The following is a 20714-nucleotide window of genomic DNA, read 5'->3' as shown; positions in this document are numbered from 1 at the left end:
TAAAATCAAATAAAATCACCTGTATTCCAGCCAAAATATCTTTAAAAAGAAATCCCTGTGAAAGGGGACAGAAGACTACTTAAGACACAATACGTTTAAAATATATGTTGAAATTATAAATCAAATGTTTCCATAGGATTCTAAAGTACAAATCACAACATGAAAAGGCATTCAAACAGCTCGGATACATCACAGTGTTAGTGGTACAAAGTGTACTCACATTTCAAAACCACAAATGCAATTTTCTTGTTCTTTGTTTGTTTGTTTGTTTGGTCTTACCACCATTTGTCAACTACAGAATGAATACAAGTGCACGTGCGCAGGACTGACACATGCATGTTTTTATACAAGGTTAAAATACACCCGAGGCAAAGTAAGCCAAGTGAAAAAGAAAAGTCAGGCACGTGGCACACAGCTACACCTAACTGAAGGGCCCTGGCATCTTGGAAGACAGGATTATACAAGTCAGGAAGGCTGGAGTCCACAGGGGAGTTTAATTACCAAAGGGGCGGGCGGGCGAGCCTAGTCACTGGGCATCAGCAATTGTTTGATCATAAGGCCTTCCCCTCCTGGTTGAGTTTTTGGCAACAGCCAGTCATAATTTCTTCACCTTCATTTAACTTCATAAGGGTTTGGGTTCATTGTGAGGGAGAAAGAAGCTTTGGTATTTTTCTTTAAGGAAACCTTCATAAAATTGTATAACATGCAAAATGGTTTCCCTTGATGATTTCATTGTGATTTATATATATATTCACAGGTGTATTTATTAATCAGTGGGAATCTGGGATGTATACAAAATAAGCCCTCCCTGGGTTTTTCCAATACCCTAATTTTTAAAGACTGATGGAGGAAACACTTTTCTAATTCATAAAACAGCTTTTCCCTTTTCTGACTCCAGTGGAAAAGATAAATTCATCTTGAAGTCAGTTTTTCAAACCTGACTATCCTTCCTCCCACATGTGTTGTGTTCAGTTGGGAACTGGCTGGGGTCTCACATCCATTTTATGCAAAAATATGCTACAGAGAGAATGTGTTCTTCTCAAAAGGGGCAGGGGAGCAAGTGTTGGTTCCACAGTCTGAGCTGCTCCTGGGTAGTGAGGCGGGCCATAACTAATGGAATCCAAATCTGTCCTTGCAAGGAGCTGTCACCCTGTCCTCCACGGAAACCTATCATGACATAGCCTGGGACACAGGGTGCAGGACTGAGTTTGGTGCAGCTAAGTACTCCCAGTAAGATCATGGTCAACTGCCCAGCAGCCTCAGACAACCCGCAGGCCAGTAAGTCCTCAGTGGAGCTCTACTGGATAGCCTTATGGCCTGCCACTTACAGCCTTTTCCACAAGCGCAGGTCTTCTTCTGTCAAGAAAATGGCTACAAGTGATCACAGAACCCTCAGACTTCTTAGGACTGACAGAGAGACCAGTTGCATCACTGTTCCACGTGCATTTCACATCACACATGGTTCAAGCTGAACGTCCGTAATGAATGGGTGTGGTGCCCTCTACTAAAGGGACTCCCACAGGCAACAATGCAAGTTTATGGATTTCAATGTGATCCTGCTGGTGTTTCTATAGGGAAAGGACAAGTTAGGTTTTATTATTAAATCCAACCGAGTTAAGTGTGCTTGATATGAAGTCCCAGGGCAGACAGGGCTATTCTAACCACACCTGTTTCACCCAAGTATCACTATGGTTCACACCTGTGTCCAGCCATGTGCTTAAGAAGTCCGCTGTAGGCTGAGGTATGAGTAGCTGGGTTTACAGAGGTGTGTGAACATCCAGAGAAATCTCCTAGACATAAGGTGACCCCATCTTTGATAAGGGAGCCTGAGCTGAAGTCACTCCCACAAGGACAGAATGCCACCGAGCCATAAAACAGACAGCGGCTAGCAAAGGAAGGCAAGAAGGAAAGAGGACCCAGGACTGCTACACTCCTGACAGGCATTTTAAGGGGCGGTGGTCAGATAGTTTCACATACAAATCGCAGGCTTGAGGTCTCAAATCCCAGCTACTGGCTCACATGGAGTTGCCAGCCCTTTCCAGAAAAGCCAGGCCACCTTTCTCCATGTTTCCAAGCACAGAGAGAGGCTCAAGGTCTAGGCTTCACCCAGAAGGAAGGTCTTAGCTGAGGGCACACCTGATTTGTGAAGCTGTAAATTGCATCCACCAGAGGACGGACGTTCTGAGTGTGGTTTTGATGCAGACTGAGCTTCTAAATGGCTTTAGCTTAATAAAGAGAATCAATACCAGTGGGTAAGAAAGCAGTGGTTCTGTTTTACCTAAGCTACTCGTTGCCAATTAAAATGAAGAAAGTGAAGCCGTTTCTGGGCAGGGAGTGTCTGCTAGGAGTTGACACTGACCCATGCAAATGCAGAGTCACACAGAAGTCACTAAGGATGCCCTGGCAGAAGTCACTAAGGATGCCCTGGCAGAAGTCACTAAGGATGCCCTGGCAGAGGTCACTAAGGATGCACTGGCAGTAGACAGATGGCCAAGATGAGAGCACTTGTTTGCTCACCACAAAGGTAGGATGCTCAATAAGCTAAGCCCTCAGGCCAGGCCCCCCCCCCCAAGCCTCCTAGCTTCCATCCCATTCCTGGGAAGCATACTAGACTTTGAAAGTCAATTCTGAAAGAAAGCACTCTCCTATTCTCAGAGCCAATAGCTGGAGTACCTGTGTCTTCTTCTTATCATCGTGCACTTTGTTGACATGGAAACTGTCACATAGCCCAGGGGAAGATCAATTAAAAAACCTCCCCACACCAGAAAAATTCAGTGAGACAGAAGGATCCCTCCCTTCCTTCCTTCCTTCCTTTCCTTCCTTCCTTCCATTCTTTCTCTCGGCTTTTTCTTTTCCTAGCAAGAACAAACTGGTTAATTAACTACAGGCTTGACACTGTGTGAGTCACATGATTTTTCAAATTACTTAAAAGCATTTGAACAATGCAAAGACTTCAGAGAGCTCCCACCCGGCCCCCAAGAGTTCCCCAGAGACTGATGACACTGCCTCCTTGCTGCCTACCTAAAAGGTGGGGCAAGAAGTCAAAACACTCACTTGAAGTTAAAACCCAGTTCAGAGGAAAACATCTGGTTTAAAGATATTCAAAGGCATTTGCTGCCACCTGGGAGACAGAGGACTAAAGGGGTGGGCCTGTGAGCTCAACTGGGGGAGGAGGAGAAGGGAGAGAGGGAGTGACATAAAGCTAGAGATGATCACTTAAATGTGTCAGTATCTTCAAAGAAATGTGACAACAGGGGGCCCATTTGGGTAACAGTACACAGCTCACAGCATTCAAAAAGTGATTACAGCAGGTTCCAAGAAAAAGACAAAGTGTGCATAAGGCTTCCTGTAGCTTCTGGGAAAAAAAAAAAAAAGAGATCAGGCCAGAAAAGTCATTTATCTATAACTTCATAAAATGCACGTTTCTAAAAAAGGCATAGGATGGTTTATATGCACCTTGTTGATTTTCACTGCTCAGTTGACAGGGGGGAAATGCCTTCTAAAAAGGATTTTACTAAATGCTTTTAGGAATAAAAACAGTTGTCACAAACAGGGTGGTTTTTCTCAAGTCAGATAACCAGGTGCTGGCTGATGAGAATGCTAAACCTTGAAGACTTCTCCTGACAACATGGTGCCATCTGGAAGCCAAGGTGACCCTTTGGTCCAAATGGGTTTGTCAACTCCCACTGGACATTCCCAGTCTATGGCCAGGGGGAGAAAATTGCCCGATATGCAGCTGATGCCACCTCTGGCCAGGTCTGAAGACACAGAATGACTCTGTGGGGTGCACCCCACCTGCTTCTGCAACCCTTGCCTCCCCTGACACCCAGGAGGCCTCTGCCTACTTGCTGATGTCATCCCTGACATCCCTGCAGCAAGCCGGACGCTGAAGCTCAATGGGGCGCATAAGGCAAGAAACATGTTTAGTGAGAGAGGGGTAGGGGTGGGGGGTAGGGGAGCCACACGTCCCGAGGCGGGGGTCTGTTCCAGCAGCACACTGTCCTCTAGGTGGGCAATGGATCATCGTCACCTTTACTGCATTTACATTTGCAGCAAAGTACAAAAGGTGTGGCAAGGAGCAAGAAAGGGGAGGCCACCAAGAGCAGGAGCCCAAATCCAGCAAAAATTCCCACCACCTAGAAGGGAAACAAAGAGGAGAAATGAGGAGGGCAGTTCTGCGGGTTTTATAGTGGAAATTTAAACCATACCAGGATCGCCCACCACCACCCACCACCACCAACCTTCACCCCCATCACCCACCACCACCCACCAATCCATCTATCCATCCGTTCATGGATCTGTCTATCCACCATCCACCTATGTAACCATCCATTCCATGTATTCATCTATCCAACGAACCACCTGTCGATGCATTCACTCACCCACTCACCCATCCACCCATCCACGGAGCCATGCGCGTATCCATCCACCATCAACCCACTCATTCATCATCCATGTATGCACCCATCTCTCCCCCTCCGTATCCAATCAACCATTTGTTTATTTACTTGTGCTCCCTTCCTCCTTCCCTTTCCTTTTTCTTCTCCCAATCCATTCTTCTGTGCGTTCAACTACTTAGTGATTTCTCCCTGAGCAACCATTGTCAGTTATATGTTGTCTAGCTACATACAGCAAGACATGGCGCCTATGATCCACTCCAGGAGAACACTGTCTAGTAAAAAGACCAAGATTTCATCAAAGTCCTCACAGGAAGTGGGTTTAGTTCCAGGAAAAGGTCGCCCAAGAAACAGAGGCCTGCCTTTGCTAGAGGACAGGAAATGGCTGCGATGGTAAAGATCCCCAGATGGTTAATGTGTAAGAGGGCAAGGACAAGACCCTTCTAATGAAGGAACTAATGGCAGGGCCGTGGGACGTTAGACATTACACTGAGCTAGCCTTGCCTTTCTGTAATTTAAAACCCACCGTGGACTGCTCTGTATTTTGATTTTTAAAAAACTCATTTTTTTTCATTCTGGGTTTAAGGCCGAAATGCAGACCTGATGACACCTACACCAGGCAGTGGGGATGTTTCAAACGAACGTGGCCCTCTTTCCATAGCCTTACCTAGGTCAGCCACATGCTTGTTACTGAGAGCTGAATATGGAGTTAGACTGCCACCTAGTGCTCAAGATGATAAGTACATGACTCCCCTAAGTTTGTTTTCTCAGCTTTGGAAACAACAAATGATCTCTAAGGCCCACTATAAGGTGAGGCATCAAACATACATGAAGGGAAGAATTCCTTCAGTGGAAATCTCCCTGGAAACAAACCACACACATGTACATACACCACAGTGCACATACATGCCCACATTTATAAATAAGATCACATTTGGTAAAAAGACATCACATGGAATAGATAAATGAGGCTGTGCTGATTCCGAGCCTCAGCCAGCAATGCTCACTTGATAAATATAATATTGGTGGTGGGAACCCACAACCAGGTCAGGTGACGACGTGTTAAAACCCGCACGTAGACTGTGGGAGCTGGCGAGTGTCTCAACACTTAGGCATGCAAACTGCTCCTGTAGAGAACCTGACTGGGTTTCCAGCACCAACGCTGGGCAGGTCACGAATGCCTGTAATTGCAGTTCTAGATCTGATGCAGTCTTTCTCTCTGCAGGCTCCTGCACTAAGGTGCACACACACACACACACACACACACACACACACGCATGTGTTTACTTTTTAAAATCACATGCATACCTGATACTTAAGGCCCGAAAGAGCACAGTGAAGTCAGCTGAGGTCAGCTGGAGTTCCTGATAACCCCAGCGGGCAGGTGACTGCCAGCCTTGGAGAAGCCACACACCCTCTACAGCCTAAGCCGTGACCACATGCTCACACTCTCGTCAGTAATATACCACCTCCTCTCAGCTCGTCCATCTGCCCTGTCTGCATTTATACGCTGTCTGGTAAGTTGAGTTATCAAGCCACTGCCAGCTAGTGACTGATGGCTGCAGGAATCACCAGAAGGAGAAAAGAAAAAAAGTGAGCGGCACAAAACAAAAACAGTCACTGGAACACGTCTTGATGATCAGGACCTAGACCACACCGTGTGGGTGGCAGAGGATGGCTTCAGGGTCCTGAGGGTCACTACATACACAGTGACATCAGCACTGGCAAGCACTGAGAGCTGCGGGACAACAGGCTTCCTCGTGACTTTCATAAGCCAAAGCTCTCATCTCAGAACTTGGGAAGACCGAGTTCAAATCAAAGATATGGAAAGGTGAACAAAGCATTTTAAACTTCACTCACTACGGGGCATAATCAGGCCTGCGACGATGGAATCTCACTAAGTCTTTGAATTAAAATCTAGCCTGATGTTCTCATTTTAGAAAACGTGTTTGTTTGTTTGTGTGCACAGCCGTGCGGGTACGTGCACACATGTGTGGAGGTCACTAGCCAAAGTCAGAGGTCTTTCTCAGTTGTTCTCCAATTTACTATTTTTGTTTATTTTGAGCCAGGGTCTCTCACTAAACCTGAGCTCACAGGTTTGGCTAGAGCGGGTGGCTCGCAAGACCTGGCTCCACTTTCCTACCAGGGACCACAGGTGTGTGCTGCTGCATCCAGGTTTTCGTATTCTCATTTTACAGATGCAAAATCTAGGACCCAATATGTATTTCCAAAGGTCTCAATATCGTTCCAGCCTCAGATGGTCGTCCTAACAGCTGTTAAGCAATTCTGAGGAACCCCAGTCATTCGGCCTAGGGATGGGGTGTGGAGATCCTCACACACGCAAGGGAGTACATAGTCAGAAACTGGCTGGCTGATGGCCTGAAATGAGTTCTGGCTCTTAGCTGGACTAGGCCTGAGGTTTTTTTGTTTGTTTGTTTTGTTTTTTGTTTGTTTTTGTTTTTTTTAAAGGCCCTCTTGGTTGCTCACAGGAGAGGGAAGCTTGGATAAGATTCTCCTGGAAGATGCCCATGTCCTGAAATACAAGCTTTACTCTGGGGGAGAAAAGAAAAGTGTGTCCAGCTCTTAGGTGCTTCAGCTTGTATCTGGGATGGTGATGGAGCAAAGGCAGCAGACACTCCCCAGTGGGGCTTATGCTAAATGTTCAAAATAAGTCTGGATATTGGGTAGCCATCATCATCAATTGAGACTCAGTTAATACATTTCTTTCTGTGCATAGCTATCACCAGAGCCTGCCAGACACCACCACCTGTTTATCACTTGTGTTTATCTTCCCATAAGACCGTGTGTGTGTGTGTGTGTGTGTGTGTGTGTGTGTGTGTGTAAACTCAGGACAATGTAAATTGTTCAAAACCTTGGCAAAATAAAGGAATTTGCAATTGTGTTGGAATACAGCATTTGACAAGGGGACTGGGTAAAATGTATTTAGTGTGCAATACTTTATGCTCAGAAAGCTGATAAAAAGCTAGCTGAAAGCCCCCTGAATCTCCTAGAACAATGCTAGTAAACTTTATAACAAAGAAGAGCAAGGAAGCACGAGCTCACAAAATCAACATATTATGTACTGAGGACAACACCCCCAGCACTGTGGTCACAGTGTGCTAGCCTTGAGGCCTGTCATGAACGCCATGGAGGTCTGAGTTGAGCAAGGCCCTCAGCCACAAGACAGAGGCATTCCAGGAACTCCCATTCTCAGCATTGACATCAGGACTTTGGTCGATGCATATGCAGACCGCAGCAGGCACTCCAGTAGCTGTCAGCGTGCTGCATGTGTCTACCTATGGATGTCAGACCAAAGCCAAAAGCCCCAGCTTAAGCTGTGCAATGTGCTGAGTGCTCAAGAGATTCTGGGTGCAAGAGACGAGACTGGAGCAGTTTCAAGATGGATGGAAGAGATATGAGTGGGAGACAGGAGGAGAAAGGACATCAGGCTGTTGCGAGGCTTCCAAGTGCTGGCACTTCCCAATTTGTAGGGGTGCAGATGACGCTACATGTGACATGGGGTATCTTTAAGTTAGACCTTTGGAACATTTTATTCTGGGGCTCTAAACCTTCTGTGGGTTCCCAATGTCAGCCTTAGCCTACCCTGTAGCCTCCCACTCTCTCCCTTCCTAGCCCTTATCTGGTCCCAACTACCATCAGATGCATGCCAAATGCACCGTGAGGCTGACCCATCACATTCTGAGTCTCTGCCCATACTTTCTCCTTATTTAAGGTGGTTTTTGCAAGTTGCAACCTTCAGAACACGTGATCTTTCCTAGCAATGCTCCCCACCCCCACCTCACTGCCACCCTCACCCCCACTTCGCTCTGCTCTACGTCAGGCTTCTAGCCTGGATTAACAGCAGGTATCCCCTGGCTTCCGCTTCTCACACTGCCTGGCAATATTACATGAACTCCTGGCTCCCAACCTGTGAACCCTCTAAATGAAGAATTTTCAGGCTCACTGGATTTTGTTCAAAGCATAGCATGTAGTAAGGTGTGGCCAGCAATGCAGCAGCAGCCTAGAAGGACAGCAGCAAGCCAGACTTGAGACATAGTAAAACCAGTCAGAGGAAGTAGAAATGAACTCTTTCGTGGACCCATTTCTCAAAGGTGGACTTCGTAGTGTGTGGGCCCCTCGAGAGCGCAGATGCCCTCTCCAGCCACTGCGCACGTGTCATTTCACACCATGCCCCTGATACTGGGCTCTGCTTCCCTCGTCACGCTGCTCTGGGCTCCTGTCTACTTATCTCAATGGAGCTTGTCTGTCTTCTCAGCAGAAGCTCCAGAGATGTCACCAGTGTCCCCACACCCAGGTGTTCGGTCCTCTAGGTGGGGACACACAAACTTATTATTTCCACCTCCATCAGTTCACCAGGAACAGACCCCGAAGAGACAGAACCAAGACCTTGGCTACCCTACCTCAACCCTGCTACCCATCCAGGAAGCGGCTGAAGAAAGAAGGAAGGACGTGGGTGCTATAGAGAAGCAATACTACAGTTCAAGCTGAAGCCTCACTTCATCTGACGACCACGTCTGAAGCATCTCTCTGCTGTGGGAACAGGACCAGGGCTCTGAGGTTACAAGGATGAGCAAAACGGTACATCGAGGACAAACTGATGTACCTCAAGATGCAGAACAGATGCAGGGTTTAGGGCGGGGGGGGGGGCGGGGAAGGCAGACGTGGGAGCAGTAGGCATGAAGGGGGCACACCCTCTTCCTCGGAGACGGGAGGTGATGTCACATATCTGGAGCAGACGTAAAGCCTAAATGGGCTGCGTGGAACGCAAGTGGCATCGCAGAGCTGCGCATGAAGCAGAGATGCAATGAACACCAAGGCTCTGCAGGCGCACAAGAGCACAGAAGGTTTTATGCCAAGTCCAAAAGCACAAGAAGAAAAGATGAGGCCCCAGACCCCTGCTTAGTCTAGATCAGGTTCCTGAAGTTCCCCCTTACAATATTGGGTGCTCAGCAAACACCCGATAACAATCTCATGAGGACATAGATGAAAGGTGGTAAAAACTCTTGTCTCCTGATATCATTAATAAGTCTGAGGAGAGCAGGGCTCAGGCAGGGAGCCTGTCCACAGAGGAAATGGGGAAGGTGCACCTGGATCCAGAACCAGGAGGCTGGCAGGACGTCTTCAGGCAAGCCACTAAGGCAGGCAAACCACAAGAATGAAGGGGTCTTTCGGGGTCATGGCCACTCTGTGGTGTGTTGGGTTTGGGTAATACTGAAAACTGCAGGGTCCTAACGCAGGGCCTGGCCTTGCTTGCAAATGCACGTAGGAGAGGAAGGCCCTCCATGGACTGCTTCCCTCCTGTGTGGCCACGTGTCTGCCCTTCACTTCTGCTACTCTACATACTCAGATCACTGCTGTGACGACCTTCCCTATCCTTAAGCACTGGCTTGCTCGTTGCTTTTGGTCTATCTCGATCCAAATCCAATCTCTGATGCCCTGTGCTCCCTCAGCTATAGCCTGCGTGCCTCTGAAAGGCTGTGCATCATACACTAGTCCTGAGGACAACACTACAACCACAACCGTGAGTGACATTCTCCCACAGAGAGGCTTATAGAAGATGCTACTGAAAACCCACTACTGTCAGGGAATGAATAGGGGGCATCAGGCCTGGTCAGCAGCTGGGAGCACTGCCTGCTCCTAAGTAACATTTGCGGGGATCCCCCTCAGCCCTGCTGCAGACACTCACACTCATGGGCTTCCATCCCCCATTAACCTGTAGCTAGGAGTGCCAAGGAAATGGAACTATACTTAGAAGTGCTCCCAACTCTCGGCTACCGTCCTGAGAGTGGGTGTCTGTCTTCAGATGAACTGGCACGGTGTCCTCAGAGGGCTCCTGGGAAAGCCTGTGAAAGAAGCTCCTTCCTCAGCAACCAGGGAGTATTGCAGACTCCACTGTCCTAACACTTTGATGTTACCAACTTCTGCGAGGTCTTGTGAAGTCCTCTGAGACATGGCCTTGACGTGACATTTCAGGTGAAACCCACATTCCCTGTCCCACTGTCCACATGGATCTGTCCCTCCACAATCCCAGCTCCTCACCTGCCTTTGTCCTCTCTCTCCTGTCCCGCTTACACACAGGAGTGCTCCTTGAAACTCAGAAGTAGCACTAACCTGTAAGGAACCTTCCCACCCACTCCACCGAAGGGCCCCGTCCCCGACCGGCACTCTGGGGCTGATGTATATTGTGGCTGAGTCTGCTGGTTCCTCATTCCTACCCTTTCCACCGAGTAGAAGGAAGGAAGGCTCGTAGAGATTACATGTCTGGCTCCGACTCCCAGAAGGGCCTGGCACACCGGTGATAATACCACTCAACCTATAGTTCAACTCCGCTGAGTCAGCTAAAAGAGAGCCGTTTACAGACTCCACAGACAGCAAAAGTGTTTCATTATGTCCCCATCGTCCTTTCCAACCTGCTTGTGTCTCTCAGGGCAGCCCTAGACAGATCTTCACCAAGCACAAGGAGTTACAAACACTGGACAACCAGGCCCATCAGCATCACCTCCCATTGGTAAGTCTTCTAGAATGTACGCACACACATACACACACATACACACACACACACACACACACACACACACACACACACACACACTTTCTTTGAGATCAGAGTTCCAGGTGGGCGGCCTCTTACCTGCGTCCGATGCCAGATCACTGATGCTCGGGAGTGGCCCAGCTTGTTTCTGCAGGGCCCCTTGTCATAATGTATCAAAAGGAAGTCATCCTGTGAAGGGCAGAGAAAAGTAGGTCTACAGTGAATGCTGGACCCGGAACCCTTTCCCAATGTACAGGGAACTGTCTGGTCCATGTCTCCTTCCAGGTGGCTGTACCTCACATTCTCAGGACAGTCACCTCGAGACTGCCAGGTTCCTGAGCTGAAGGCACATTGTGTTGGGCCCCTCTGAGGATGTTTGCCACTCAGTGTACATTAATCTGTATCAGACAGGTGTTCTCCTGGCCTGCACACACAGGAGGCCCTGCCTGGCCATCACCAACACAGGAGACAGGTAGGAAACCGCACCCAGCTCATCCCCACCAATGGGAAGCTTCCTTTAAAGAACAACCGTGGTATCTAATATGACTGAAAGGACAAGAAAACAGAGACACCCAAGACCCCCCAACTTCAGGCCTCTTAGATCAACACTGCTAGAGGTAGGAGCTGGTGGAGCTGGCCTGCCTCTCCTGTGCTGAAAGAGAAACCACCCTGGAGCTTTCTGACATAAGGTCAAGCCTCCACTGGTCTCAAGATAGAGCTATATGGCAGTAAACCCTGGCTTTGATGATGCAGTTCCAGGCAACGACCACTGGAGGCAGAAGCTCAGCTGCCGTTTTCACCTTCCCTGGACAGGTGAGCTCCCAGCCTTCTGCAGCTGCAGATGTCTTTGTTGGAACTCCATCTGGCCACTTCAGCCTGCTGAGAGCTCTCCTCTTGGAGTCTTACTGCCTTTCCCTGCACGTCGATGTTAATGTACATCACCCGAGAGAATAGCTTAAGTGCACTTGTCTCATTTTCCCAGTCTGCCTATCACAGCATCTTATTCTGTGGGTTCTTTAAAAGCTTTGAGGTCCTTAAGAAAAAGCACACACCAGCCAAGCCAACGGGCACCAGCTACTTTAAAGTCTTTACTGACCTCCACCCTTGAAAGTGGGCACTGGTCATCTAAACCCCCTAGACAACCTGTGGCAAACGAACACTCCCAGACTGCACCCCACCGATATGGCGACCACCCAGGCAGAGGCAGAAATATTCTAAAGAGAAAAAACTAGAGCCGCCCCCCCCAAAAAAAAACCAAAAAAACCTCTGGCTATAAGACTATTGAAAAACAATGAATTCCCAGGGATTTCCCCAGGAGACTCATGATGGGAGAAGAAATAGGCTGCAGCCTGGTATGGAGGGTTCTCTCAGGAAGAGTTCGTTTTCTGGCAGTGTCTCATGCTACCTTGCAGCAGAGACTAGAGCTCAGACAATGACAGGTCAGTGATGGGTGGGAACCACACCTTGGGCAGGGCTGCTAAGTTTGTCTGGTTTCTTGCCCTCTATTTAAAGCAGTACCACAAAGATGGAGTCCACAGAGGTGAGGGTGGGGCTGCCGGACTTCTTCACCAGCTCCTCCTCCCAGTACGAGCACACTGAGTACATCTCTCTGCTTCTTTAATTGGGGTGTTGAAGCTGGGTAGCCAAACCTAGTTGTGAGAGCTACTGAAGTCCATGCTTTGAACCTAACAATTCTGGTAATAATACTTGGCCCATAGGCAAGGGGCAAGCCCACTTTCCAGACTCCCTAAGCGGGTCTGATCTAATCTGTCCTTGCATGGCTGCTTTGTCAGATATCCAAGCCCTGCTGGAGGTCAAAGCCTTCAACATCAACCTCACGTTCTCAACCGAGAATGTCATGGCTCCACTGTAGTTTCAGCTTTTCCCTTTATGCGTGTGTGTGTGTGTGTGTGTGTGTGTGTGTGTGTGTGGTGTGCGTGCACAATCCTTTTGTCACTGCTAGTTTCAACATCTCCTGTTCTCCTGGCATGTAAACAAACTCTTGCTCAACCCTATGTCCCCAGCAACCCCATCCTTTAGCCTCCAGTGCCATGTCACTCTGTGTAGTGGACTTCACACCCATGAAAAAAATGCTCTCTCTAGGATGTGCCCTTTTCAATGCCACACGACTTCCTGCCTGGCAGTGTGTGTTGGCTAATGTTTTTGTTATTATGAGATAACTTAAGGAGGGGACCATTTGTCTCACAGTCTGAAGTTTCTCTCAATCATGGTGGGGAAGACATGACTTCCTACAGAAGCTTGAGGCAGTGCGTCAGACTGCAGCCAGTCAGTTAGCTTCCCCCATCTTGTGCAGCCCAGGAGCTCCAACCCACGTTTAACCTCAACTACCCCCATGCAGAAACCCCTTCACAGACATGCTCAGAAATGTGCTGCCATAGAAAGTACAAATCCTATCAAGTTGACAGTCAAGATGACCCACCACAGAGGGGCTGGACCCTGAACACCATGACGTTGCTTCCCACAGTTGCATCTGGCCACTTCCACCTGCTGTGAGACCCCCCCTTCCCTTGGCCTGCCTAACTTTATGCATAGTAACCTACCATCCACCAAAGGATAACTGCCCAGGTGCAGCTGAGCATGATGGCCACACACTGAAGGTGGCTTTTCTTCTAGACTTGAGGACTTTCATAAGGTCTGCACTGGTACTTCACTCTTTGCTGTGGTCAAACACAGGGCAAGAAGCCATATACAGAAGGAAGGGTTTGTTTGGGCTTGTGGTTTGAGTATGCAGTCCAGAGTGGTTGGGAAGGCTGGATGACAGGAGCATGAGGTTGCTTGTTCACACGCAGGCACGTTGCTAAGCACAGAGACAAGTGCTGGTGCTTAGTTGGCATTTTCCTTTTCCACTTTTATTCTATCTGGGTTATAGCCCAGAGGATGGAGCCACCCATCCACCCATATTCAGAATTCAGGGTGGGAACTTCCTTTTCAGTTAATCTTCACCCTTAAAACACACACACACACACACACACACACACACACACACACACACACACACACACACACATACCCCACACACCACACCACACACACACATACCACACACACACCACACACATACCACACCACACACACACCACACCACACCCACACACCCACACACACACACACACACCACACCACACCCCCCCCACACCCCCCACACACCACCCCATACCCCACACACACCACACCCCCCACACCCACACACACAGTTGTGACTCTAATGCCCTAGGAGCTTTTTTTCTTTTAAATTCAGTCAAGTTGATGGCAGAAAATGATGGTCACTGGGTCTTAAAGACATGATTTCATTGTAAATTTAGGTTTGTGAGTGAAGCCCTGAAGCATCTCATAGCTTCCTACTAAAATTAAGGAGTTGGACACATTCATCTCTGCTGTCCAGAATAGATATAGACACCTCTCAGTTCAGTTCACTTGGACTATTGCTTACTACAATGCTTAATATGTGATTTTAAATCCACTACTTAAGGATATTCTTTCGAAGTATACATTATTAAACTCTTTAAAAATAAAGTCTTAACACCATACACCATCATTTTGGAAAGATGCCCTCCTGACCAGCTTCAACTGTCACCTTGACACAGCCTAGAGTCATTTGAAGAAGAAGTTCTAAGTGAGGGGGCCTGTCTGTGGGGCATTGTCTTGTTAGTTGATGTGGGCGGGTGAAGCCTACTGTGGGCAGCACCATTCCCTAGACAGATGCCCTAGCTTGTATCAGGAAGCCAGCCTGGGAGTGAAGCAGCAAGTAGAAGTTTTCCAGTGATTATTCAAGCACTTTCCCTGATGTAACTGCAAAATGTACCCTCCAAAAGTAAACAGAATAAAACCTCTCCTAAATTGCTTTTGATCAAAGCACTTTATCACAGCAACAGAGAGGAAACTAAACCCAGCTGGCAATACAGCTGAGGAAAGAGAATAGGAAACAGATAGGTTTTGCTTTCACCATGTCAGGTGACTCCAGAAAAAACAAATCTCTGCTGTGACCATGTCCCTGCTACAGCAGGTGGGTCAGAATAAAAACCCTATTTCACACTGCCGTTCATCATCCTGAAGCCTGGACCTCACTTTCCTGCACAGACTGCTGTGTGTGGATAGGGAAGGGGGGCGGTGGTCAAAACAGTAAGAACCCCTTGTAGCAGCAGCAACAGCAGCATAAGGGGCTTGACAGGGATCATATGAGAGAAGGCTGGTACACTAGGCTAGAAACTTCTATCTTGGCTGATAACAAAGGGAATATATGTTTCCCTTCTATGTAGATGAGGCATAGAAACTTCCCAATGCCCAGCATGCTTTGCTGTGTGTACTTTCATTTTTCCCATGGTTCTACTAACTAAATGTGCCTCCTTCCTACCACCCAAATTCTGGAATTCATCCAAATTAGAAGTCTCATTATGGTGGTATCAGGAGGTGGGCCTTTCTGGGTGATTAGGTTTAGATGAGGTCGTGAGAATGGAGTCCCTGAAAAAAACTAGTATCTTTGGGGGAGACCAGAGCTTGCTCTTCCCAGCATGTGCAGGGAGAAGGCAGTCATCAAAGGACCAGGAAGGGCCCCATCAGGACCCCATCTGCCAGTAGCCAGAGGCCAGCTCCCCAGCACCTGAACTGTGAGAAATAAATGCCTGTTGTCTACAGCACCCAGTCCATAGCACCCTATCACAAACAGCCAGGCTCATTAGGATTGACCCTAAGGTGCCAGACTATAAGATAGTAAGCATCTCTTCTTTCATTGAGAGCACAAAGGTCCTGTGCTCACAGATTAGCACTAGGAAAATCATGAATGTTAAACATGCAGGGTTGTCATTCCGAAGAAAAGGATGTATAATCTGTTTTCTACCCAGAAGGCTGGGGAGTGGAGGTGGTCAATAGCCTGGGTGATCTGTGTACCTATCTCTATTCCTCAAGTTCTCCCAACCAGGACCAGAGATGCTAATAGTGTAGATGACCTCTGTGCTATGCACATCACCAAGACCTCATCAGATCCTCCCTTATGCCCTTAAGACAACACATGTAGCCTATCTCTAGAGCCCATCTTCGTGGAAGAAGTGACATTATTTTGAGGAGAGTTTCAACGTAATTGTGTCTCCTTGTGTACACAGGATTGTGTTACATCAAGAAACAGATGTCAACAGTGTGCTGTACTTAAATGCACTTAAATCAAACTGACCATGGTCAGACTCTAGAAGTTTGAACCAGCACCGGCTACTGAGTCACTTCCTTCTTGCCTCACACAGATTGTTACTCTGGTATTTTGCAGAGACCCCCAACACTCTTCAAAGCAAAGCTGAACCCCAAGCTTCTATACCCAGCACTAGTGACCACCCATCACCTCAGGGAACCAAGATTCCCACAAACACAGGAGAATCAACCCCCTAGGGCTACTTCTCTGTCACCAGCAAGGCCTCCAGCCTCCCTGGGCAAGGCTGGTCCCCTCCCGCATATCTGAACCCAGAGATCATGGCTGCCACGTGAGGCTGCAGAGTACTTACGTCCAGAGACTCCAGGCAGTACCAGCAGAAGGCGTGCTTGCAGTTCTTACACATCATCTGTGCGCAGCCCTCATCCCGCTCGATGTACACCCTGCACTTGGGGCAGCGCTTGATGGGTGCGTCGCCCTCTTCCATCTTGAAAGCGGAGCTGTGAGAGATATACTGTAAGGATCATGCAGTGGTGATAAAGAGAAACCCAGCAGTTGGCTGCCCTGGAAGCTCTTCTCAGAGGGACCCCATCCCTCTTGTTACCAAAGGAAGCGACACAAAGCTGAAGAAACAAACTCCAGGAAACAAATAGCCAAAATATAATGAATCTGCTAGATTAAGGCAAAACGGAAGGAAACAAAAAGCAACATCAGCACATACCTAACTTTCTATTTCTAAAGGAAAACTAATATGCAGCTCAAAGTTTATAATGGGAGAATTCAAGGTGTAGTGTTGGGGATTCACAAATGTGTGCATTTCCCAAAAAGTGGATAATAAATTTTATGCACTTTGGTCATGTCAGGAACCCTTTGGCTAGGGAGTAGGCAGTCATGAAAGTGTCTTCATGTCTTCATGTCACAGCTACATTGCCTAGCTGAACTACATGACAGTATAAATTTTGTTGGGGGGCCGGAGAAATGCCCCTAGTATAACCAATTTCTTATGATTCACTCTATTAATATCATCGACAAAGTCCACCTGGGCAAACAGCTGGGCTATTTGATTGGGAGGCGCAAGGCGGAAGAAACACACTAGTGTTTTGCCATAGTCTAATAGACTCAGAAGTGTAGAGAGCTTGGGGGCTCATCGCTTCAGGTGCGGACGGACTAGTGATCACGCTTATATCCCACACCTATTGCGCCTAGTGTGCTTACTCCTGCATTCCCATTTCCAATTGCCTCTAACCAAAGGTAACTGTAGGTACCAAGGGAACTCATCTGGGTGTGTAGCCCAGTGTGCCTCTAACATTTCATGCAGGAAGAGTGTTCTTATGCATCTTTACATATCCAGGGTCAGGATGCCCTCACAAGTAAACCATGGGTCTGAAGGAGACTTAGGAGGCAGGAGTGTGTCAGTGCATTTACAGCCACAAATTCTCAGGTGGCACTTTAAGGAATAACGCCTACCTCTTCCGCCAGCCCACAGCCCCCCACAGCCCACAGCCCACAGCTCTCAGCTCCCAGCCCACTCTTTCTACTACAGCTCCTACATACTAGTACCTGGTCTCCCCGGGAAGGAAGGTGATTGGCATGGTCTCTGGGCAGCCTTGGCCAGGGTGCCAGCGAGCTTTGCAAGCGGAGCAGAATTCCATGTCGCAGGATTTGCACTGTACCAGCTGGGGGGTCTGCAGCCCAATGTCCTGGAGTTGGCACACGGCTTGGCAGGTGGACGCTGGGCACCATGTCCGGCAAGGGTCAAAGAGCACCTCTAGTACAAGGAGACAGGGGGCAAAAAGCAGTTTCAGGACACCATGGGTGCTGGGGAGGGTGAGCATGGAGGAGACACCCTCTGGGGCCCTGCCTGAGGCAGGCAGAATGGAGGACATCTAGGTGACCCAGAACAGACACTCCCTAGATAGACTGACACTTTATTACCGATCCCTGTGTCCATCCAACTCCATGAAAATATCTCCCAGTTTTTCACCCTTGTACCTGGTGTGTCTAGGGCTCCCCCTCCTGCCCTCCTAACCTCCAGCTCCATTACACTCTGGAGAAGCTTTCACCCAGCCCAATTTCTCTGGGTGCCGATATGACCAGATCCCTGTCTGGAATCCATCCCTGGTGCCCCCGCCACAGCCAGCACACTTCCTGAAGTCAAGTGAGAGCCTTTTCTTGAAACCATACCACCCAGTGCCACGTTCCCCCATAGTCACTTGCAAAGGAAGGAAGGAAGGAAGGAAGGAAGGAAGGAAGGAAGGAAGGAAGGAAAGAAGGAAAGAAGGAAGGAAAAGAAAGAAGGAAGGAAAGGAGGGAGAGAAGGAGGGAGGGAAGGAAGTAAAAGAAGGAAGGAAGGAAGGAAAAGAAGGAAGGAAGGAAGGAAGGAAGGAAGGAAGGAAGGAAAAGAAGGAAGGAAGGAAGGAAGGAAGGAAGTTGTTGCATTAGTCTTATTGCCTTACTTTTTAAAGGAATCATACAAAACCATGGATTTTGTTATGGCATTTCCAGACATAGACATCTTATTTTGCTCACAATTAGTCTTTTAATAGGGTGGTTCACATGCCCAAGAGAGATTCTCTTGCCAAGTCTGAGCCCTTAACTACTGGGTAAAACTAATGCCTTGTCTTCACTGCATTATTAAGCCCGAGTTACTGCAAAGGCCTGACTTGATGGGATTGGTCAGGAAGTTTAGTTTAAAAACAGGATATGGTGGCATTCCTCTTCTTTCACATCCTGGTCCAAGTCCTGCGTTTATAATTCGTCCTGAGCTGCCCTCCACAGCTAGCCAGGCGGCCATCTCGATTTCGCTCCTCTCTAGTGGACTCTGAACTCTCACCAGGTGTGGTTGGAGCCACAAACAGAAAGCTAACATTCCCGTAGGAACCAGGGCAGGGCAGCTGATTATAGGACCCTCTCCTCAAGCCTACATAGGCTGCTAGCCCTCAGCTTTGCAGTCAGGCTGTTCTTGAGAAGCGATCCAGGGAGCTCTGGATTTTGCTGAGAAAAGTAGCAAAAGGGCTTGCTTGCAAACCTACACCAGGTGGCCGTGGATTGCCCGAATCAAAGACAGGCACTCCGAGATCTCAATGGGACACCCCGCAGACTGAGTGCAGAGGGCTGTGATGTTAGTGTTGACTCCACAGGAGTCTTGGTCACCTAGGATACAAGCCTCTGGGTGTGTCTATGAGGGGGCTTTTAAACTAGGATAATCTAAGTGGGAGGACTCATTTGAAATGCAGGCAGCACAATTCCACAGACTGGGGTCCTGGTCTGAATAAACAGGAGCAACCAAGCTAAGAACAGATACTCATTACTTTCTGCTTCCTGACTACAGATGCAGTGTGACTGGCCCCTTCACAGTACCGCCACCATGCCTTCCCTACATATATAACTTATGGACTTATAAAATGTCCAGCTGTGAGCCAAATAAACCCTCAGCTACAAGGCCTAATGCTGCAGAGTCCTGGCCTCATACACATGTGTGCACCTTTCTATGGGTTCCATGTTCCTTCAATGAAAGGAGATGCTCAGGTCAGTGCTGAAGAAGCAAGCCTGTCAGGTATAAGCTCAGTGATGCTCTTAGCCACTTGTGCAGTGGCTGGCCAACATCTGTAAAGGGCAGGGTGGAGTTTGCTTATGTCGTTATGGACCGTGTGATTTTTGGGTTTCTATAACATCTACTTGGTTTGGTGTTGAGGTTAAAAGCAGACTGACCAGCCCATAAGTGAAGGTTCTGAGGAAACCTTAATTATAGCAGCTGGGCGCTGGAGATGGGTTGGCCTTCTCAGCCATGGCTGGCTGACTCTTAAATCAGAGAAAGTACTGCTTGCCTTATTTTTTAAGATGAGTTCATAAAAAGCATAAAAAGGGTGTCGTTGATATGCAAGGAAAGGGCCTGAGATGGTGCATGTGACAACAAGGGAACTGTAGACTAAGAACCCGCATTCCACAGTGACTGGACTTCATTACAATACTACGCAACCTCCGAGGTGCCCCTGACACCGGAGCAAAAGAACAGTAGCTACTGCCCAACCTAGGTGTCAATGTTTGCTGTCTGAAGAAGCGTCATGGCCACTGAGCATGAGGACACGTGCAGAGACGGAGCTGGGGTACAGGGAGAAGGGCTGCCCTGCAGGCTTGGGGGGGGGGGCCAAGCAGGAGCTCCCTAAAAGCCTCACAGTCCTCAGGTACGTGCTGGAGGGAAATCCCCAGGGAGCTCCCACAGCCCACGAATGCTCAGGATTCTCTCGGCTAGCAGCCCTTCCCCTTCGGCGCACACCAACCTCATCTTCACCTACCACTCCTCTGCCTCGCTGTGTGCATGTGTTGGGGGAGTCAGCCTGGCCCTAGACCAGCTATGACGTACTCTATCTGCATAGCCACGGAATGAAGTTCTGAGGAGAAGGAGACATGGGGGCCTCAGCGTGCTGAATATGTGCCATGAACACAGGCCTCTGACCTATCTTTACTCATGCTGTAGTTGAACCTTGCAGGGAGTAGGCTTCCTGTCTCAGACCCTTGGAGACCCCATATCCTGCCTGCTGACCCTCTGGTTCTCTGGAAGCTCCAGACATCAGTGTGTGTGTGTGTGGGGGGGGGTAGGCATCTCTTC

General features: G+C 48.5%; 1 protein-coding gene across 4 annotated transcripts in view; it reads right to left on the bottom strand.

The window, feature by feature from the left end:
- Positions 1-260: 260 nt before the first annotated feature.
- RNF144A (ring finger protein 144A) overlaps positions 261-20714 on the bottom strand; it is a 113265-nt gene continuing 92811 nt past the window's right edge. For all 4 annotated transcript variants that reach the window (XM_084791863.1, XM_084791861.1, XM_084791860.1 and 1 more), the window contains exons 5-8: positions 17666-17873; positions 16458-16605; positions 11050-11139; positions 261-4136 (exon numbers count right to left, since the gene is read on the bottom strand). In XM_084791863.1, coding sequence (XP_084647989.1) covers positions 4005-4136; positions 11050-11139; positions 16458-16605; positions 17666-17873 — 578 coding nt within the window. In that variant the 3' untranslated portion in view covers positions 261-4004. The remainder of the gene's footprint in view (positions 4137-11049; positions 11140-16457; positions 16606-17665; positions 17874-20714) is intronic.

This window comes from Acomys minous (assembly GCF_964271855.1).
Source record: "Acomys minous genome assembly, chromosome: 8".
NCBI classification, from domain to species: domain Eukaryota; kingdom Metazoa; phylum Chordata; class Mammalia; order Rodentia; family Muridae; genus Acomys; species Acomys minous.
This window is presented reverse-complemented; position numbering and strand designations above follow the sequence as displayed.